Consider the following 1,493-nt stretch of genomic DNA (forward strand, 5'->3'; position numbering starts at 1 on the left):
TATATATATGACTTCTAGAAATTCTGTGGCAATGACAAATTAGGTTTGATTTATGGTACTACTATCAAGAAACTGTAATCCTCATTTCAAATATTTCCCACCAATATGTTCGTTCTGATGGGAGAGGACATAACCCACTCTTAATAATACTAAGGGGAATACCCAAGGCTCTTGAAAAAGTGAATGAGAAAAGACTTCAAGCAAAAATCACTTCTCTCAAGGGATACTGGTTCTGTTAATGTTTTGTTTCATGATCTGGGTATTGGTTACTAAGGTGAGGTCAGTGTGTGAAATTTATTGACCTAAACCCTCAAGATCTGTGCACGTTTCCATATATATGTGATTATTCAATAAAAAATTTTTTAAAAATCAGTCAAATTTTCTGTTCTAGTAAGAAATTACCTGTTGTCATAGATCCATAACATGGCAATATTAACAAGCCATCTAGCGTGGTATCTTGAACATCGTAATCATAATCAACAGACTCTGCCATCTGAAAAAGTAACTCACAACTCTTTTCGATTTCAAACTGGCCTGAAATGGGAAGGAAAAATAACTTCAGCAACTGAATAGAACAATTAATTTAAGAATAAAAAAACTTCAGGTTAAAATTAGTTTTGCCTAATAGTTATTTTAAATCTCTTATTTGATCTAAAGAAGATGAACACATAAATTGTACTAAAGCTCAACAATAAAATTCTAAGTAGAAGAAATACCAGTTTCCAAGAAATTTAAATCTCTAAAGGAATAAAAATCTTTTTTTTTGGCAGCTAGCAGCTAGCCAGTACAGGGATTGAGCCCTGGATCTTGGTATTGGCACCATGCTCTAACCAACTGAGCTAACCAGCCAGCTCCCTAGGAATAAAACTCTTTTATCACGTTCAAGCCTTTCATCTTAACACAGTATTTGAGGAAGACTCACTAAATCCTTAACACAGGAAAGCAAGTCCAGGAGATGCTGCATTAGGTATATTTCAAAATACTTCAGTATCCTCCAAAATGCAAAGAGATTGTTACAATGTCTCACTTCTGTCACTAGTACAAAGCAGAGTAGAAAATGAGCAATGAAATGATTCATTCCTGTTAGTAGGGTGTTGCTACTTAAAAAGTTACCCTGGTCTAGGATTTAACTGTTCTATTTTTGAGCAAAAAAATGCCACAGGCTTGTCTATGATACTTGGGTTCCACACCTCATGTACTGCTATCACACAGTGCCATCCCACCATCCAAATAAGAAAGGAGCTGGTGGGATGTCTTTTAAGATGGAATTAATCATTCATACCCAGGATTGTTTAGTCAGATTACAGCTCTATATAAAACAGACCAATAAAAATAATAACTTGACCACCTAATTTCTTTCCACTAAAAGGTTAGTGTGTTTCACATATATTTACTAACGAACCTAATGTTTTATAAATCTTTTATTTGAAACTATTCACAGGTTTGGATCCCCCATACCAGCCAGCTGGCAAATAATTAAATAAATAAATAAA

At 34.2% G+C, this 1,493-nt stretch overlaps 1 protein-coding gene across 1 annotated transcript in view; it reads right to left on the reverse strand.

The window, feature by feature from the left end:
- The window catches only part of DHX40 (DEAH (Asp-Glu-Ala-His) box polypeptide 40), a 44,477-nt gene that overhangs the window by 37,096 nt on the left and 5,888 nt on the right, over positions 1 to 1,493 (reverse strand). The window contains exon 7 of the mRNA XM_008588716.1: positions 403 to 534. Coding sequence (XP_008586938.1) covers positions 403 to 534 — 132 coding nt within the window. The remainder of the gene's footprint in view (positions 1 to 402; positions 535 to 1,493) is intronic.

Source organism: Galeopterus variegatus, unplaced genomic scaffold (genome assembly GCF_000696425.1).
Source record: "Galeopterus variegatus unplaced genomic scaffold, G_variegatus-3.0.2 Scaffold4988, whole genome shotgun sequence".
NCBI lineage: Eukaryota > Metazoa > Chordata > Mammalia > Dermoptera > Cynocephalidae > Galeopterus > Galeopterus variegatus.